Source organism: Mugil cephalus, chromosome 14 (assembly GCF_022458985.1).
Source record: "Mugil cephalus isolate CIBA_MC_2020 chromosome 14, CIBA_Mcephalus_1.1, whole genome shotgun sequence".
In the NCBI taxonomy this organism is placed as follows: Eukaryota; Metazoa; Chordata; class Actinopteri; order Mugiliformes; family Mugilidae; genus Mugil; species Mugil cephalus.
This window is the reverse complement of record NC_061783.1, coordinates 1,165,422-1,169,159: the sequence shown is the minus strand read 5'-3', so window position 1 is coordinate 1,169,159 and position 3,738 is coordinate 1,165,422. Positions and strand designations below refer to the sequence as shown.

Here is a 3,738-nt window from a genome sequence, read left to right as displayed (position 1 = left end):
CACTAAAGGGAAGGGACACTTTTGAAACACAGTGTCTGTGTCCCCACCACCAGGTTGACATTTTTGCTGGCTACACTTTGATGGAGCCTGATTCCAGGGACCTGGAGAGGATTGACATTTCTGTACTATTCAGATAACTGTATGTAAATACATTGCTCTAGTTTGAATAAAAAATAGAATGAAAAAAATATAAATTTGAATAAAAAAAAATATGCTGGACCTACTTCCTTCATTTACTTTTCACTGGTAGAATAATGCAGTAGCAATAAGACAGTCTAGCAGTAACACACTGACAAACCATATTTTTGAGTTTTATACTTCCCTGCAATCCGTAGGCAAAAAAAAGAAAGACTATACATCTGATGTGTATGAACAATTTGATATTTATTCAAAAGACACTCGGGAACAATAAGAACAAAGACAAGGATCAGGAAAGGAATCCGGGGAGTAAACTTGGGAAGGGGAAGAGAAGAAACATTCCAGTGCTTATTTTTACAAGTGTAAACTGTAATGACAGCACGTTATCGACACCTGTGGTGACAGGAGAGTGTAGATCATAGTCAGGTCTTGGTGCTCACAGTTCAGACTTGAGGAGCTTCTTAGCCTTGGCCATGTTGGTAGTCACTGAAAGAGAGGAAAGAAACATTTCATCGTTCTGTTTCAAAGACACAAAGCTGGCACACAACACGTGCTGATCTCAGAGTGTGTTAGCAGCAGCACTTACAGAGTTTGATGTCACTTGGTTCATAGGCATACATGCGGTTGGCGTAGCGACCAGTGATGTCAGCTCTCACTGTCATTGTGGGATCTGTGGAGAAATCAGTGACTTGTGGGTGAAATATTCTTTGAACAGAAAAGAGATAAGAGACACGATCTCCCACACTCTATTGCAGTTTAGCACCACTACATTAATCTGATAGCTTAGAGCTTTTGCGTGCAGAATACAATATGTGATGGGGATGCACTGACAAAAATGAAGCTATACTCTATGTAAACCATAAACTATATGTATTTTAATTTGATCATCATTCCTTTTTTAAAGCAGAACTTTAACTCGCTATGTTACAAGAGTTGCATGAGTATCCTAGTCTGTGAAAAGGATACGGTAACACACTTACCGACAAAAAGGATCCTGGGAACATACTGCCCATCAGGAGAGAGATGCTTGTCTGTGGTTTCATACTGTAGACGAGACAAAAATAACAGTTTACCTACAAGCATTTAAACTTCACTATAGCATCTTAATATCTTAGAGCATTAGAGGGGGAGTTTTTGAAGGCCCGTGAACCAACATATTACTCTGAACATGAACATTTAATACCATTCAATCAAAAGTCCTTCTAGTTCTGGTGGGTTTTGTCTGAAATTTTAATGTTCAGTGACAATGGGAAGTTTCTATATGGTTATATATATATTTTTTAAATCTTGTGGGAGATTATGCTGCTAAAGGTAAGCGGTAGGCTATTAGCATCTGTCATATAGTTCAAATTTGAATACAGATTCAGCAACATTTTACTTAGTCGGGTATTGGGATCTAATTGGTACTATAACCCACCATCAGATTAAGGACAATGAACTCTTCATCAAGGCTTTTCTGGATCTCGTTGTCTTCAGAAAACACCTTCTTGAGGGCTGTAGAAGAAACCATATGTTAATGCTAGAGAGTGCTTTGCAGAACAAGAGCAGGATATGTGAGGTGACGTCACACGTGTGCAAACAAATGACTGCTCACTCTTCAAACAGGTTTGGCCCTTAATTCAACAGAACTTTTTTTTCTCTGCATAAGTGACTTAATAATTTAAACAATAGATATTACTTAGAGTTAGACTTACCCTGGCTGTGTGGGCAGTCTGGGAGGTGAAAGATGACCATCAGTGGCTTGTTCCTGCAACAAAGACCATCACATTATACAGTTGATGTCAGCATTAAATGAGAGTGGAATCAACATATTGATATCAGGGTTGCAACTATTTCTTACCTTGACCTGGACCAGTACAGACCCTCTTCATAGGTTTGTGCCCAAATCAGCTGATCACCCCACCCTGGACAGACATGGACACCATTCAAGATCAATGACAATCAGTCTGCTTCATCTCAGCATTTTTGACACTAGTTAAGTCATTCACACAAGTCATTCAGCCTCAGATGTGAAGCTTATTTTAACAGACCTCTTGACAAAGTCTGGGGGACCCTCTTTCCACTCTTCGGGATGTATTTGGCGAAGGTGGAGGACACGACCACCAGGACCAAGAGCATAGACAAGACTGCTTTGATCATCTTTATAGGCTAATTGGGATAAGAAGAACAGAATAATGACAATGAGAGGAAATCGCATAATCTGATCTTTTTGAATGCGACCAAAGAACGTTGGCTATGAAAACAATGCCACACTAGGCCGGGAGCACAGAACCTCAAAGATTAATCACAGGGATACATAGAAATTAGAAATGAATGGAAACATGTAATGCTTCAAAAATCCTGAAAATAAGAGACCAGAGATCTGGTCATCATCAGTAACTTAAATGTTATATACAGTTATGTTCTCTTCTATCCTCTCAAAATAACCATTGATGCTATAATTTAAAAAATAAAGGCTCAATAAGACACAATAAGGTTCTTTTAAACATTTATAAAGCTTGTACTGTTACAAACCGACTGAGTAGTTTAAAACCTTTTCTAGCACTGCCACTGAATTATTTTACGCAGCATTTGCAGACTGAAGTGACTGGTCTATTCTAAAGGTAATTCTCCTCAAGTTAATAAGTATCTTACCTGTTAATGACTGGACAGGTGAGAATGTAGATGGACCACCGCTCCGAGACCTGCTGTGGCTGCCTTGGAGCTCACCTGTCCTCTCTTTAAACACCTGTTCCCTCAGAGACCGCCCACTTCACCCCTCCTCCCCGTCCCCCGCCCGCGTCCTCCTTGTGCCGGAATGCCGCGATGACGACAACGTTTTTATTTGCAAACCAAACTCCACTGGGATTGTGTTTAATTTGAATTTTAGGTGTATGTTACAAAAGAAATGCAAAAGTAAGAAGATGTCTGTTAATATTTTATCTTACAGTCAACAAACTCTTGAAATCGGAATGCATCCTTGTCAACGAGCTGTGAACCATGAAGTGTAGGAGGAAACAAAAGTAATTTGCAAATTGACCGTTGTGTGTGTTTATGTATCTGACTGCGGTCCGTTAATATATATCAGCCTACGTATTCTACCAGTAATGATATGTTTACAAGTAAACATGGCCTTTGACATTCAATTTGTCTCTCACTTGAAAACACAACTGCTATTTCTATCTATTAATCATGATTGGTTTTATAATAATAATAATAATAATAATAATAATAATAATAATAAGAAGAAGAAGAAGAAGAAGAAGAAGAAGAAGAAGAAGAAAGGTACAAATTAACATGGCTTTTGAATATCTAGTACGGTGTATTGACATTTTGGTTGACGTGTGACATGAATGAGATGGCATGACTGGCTTCGATCCAAGGACAGGTCAGCGTTTAGGCCTTCCTAGTTTAATTGAGGGAACAGGGGCCGGAGGGAGATTAGTCTTTACGTGATTGGCTCAACATTCAAAGGGCGCAACCGTATGTGCTACGTATTTGGAGTCATGGAGGTGAGACACGACATTATCAGCACATCTACCCGACAAATGATAAAGATTCGTCATGCTATGACATTTATTTCATAAACTTGATTCACCTATGGGTAGCACATGGCGTAGG

The 3,738-nt window shown here is 39.2% G+C and overlaps 1 protein-coding gene across 1 annotated transcript; it reads right to left on the bottom strand.

Moving 5' to 3' along the window:
- Positions 1-360: 360 nt before the first annotated feature.
- On the bottom strand, positions 361-2,903 carry agr2 (anterior gradient 2). The gene is made up of 8 exons (XM_047605211.1): positions 2,773-2,903; positions 2,169-2,286; positions 1,979-2,042; positions 1,833-1,885; positions 1,556-1,632; positions 1,119-1,182; positions 725-808; positions 361-624 (listed from the first exon to the last, which is right to left on the bottom strand). Exons 2-8 carry the CDS (start codon positions 2,275-2,277, stop codon positions 575-577), a joined length of 501 nt encoding a protein of 166 aa, XP_047461167.1. The 5' UTR covers positions 2,278-2,286; positions 2,773-2,903; the 3' UTR covers positions 361-574.
- Positions 2,904-3,738: the final 835 nt, after the last annotated feature.

Excerpts from the sequence above, each read along its gene's own strand:
- agr2 (XM_047605211.1), bottom strand. The coding sequence starts at position 2,277 with ATGATCAAAGCAGTCTTGTCTATGCTCTTGGTCCTGGTGGTCGTGTCC. Across the intron at positions 1,183-1,555 it reads TCATTGTCCTTAATCTGATG|TATGAAACCACAGACAAGCA; the intron begins GTGGGTTATAGT and ends TCTCGTCTACAG. Across the intron at positions 625-724 it reads ACCAAGTGACATCAAACTCT|TGACTACCAACATGGCCAAG; the intron begins GTAAGTGCTGCT and ends CCTCTCTTTCAG.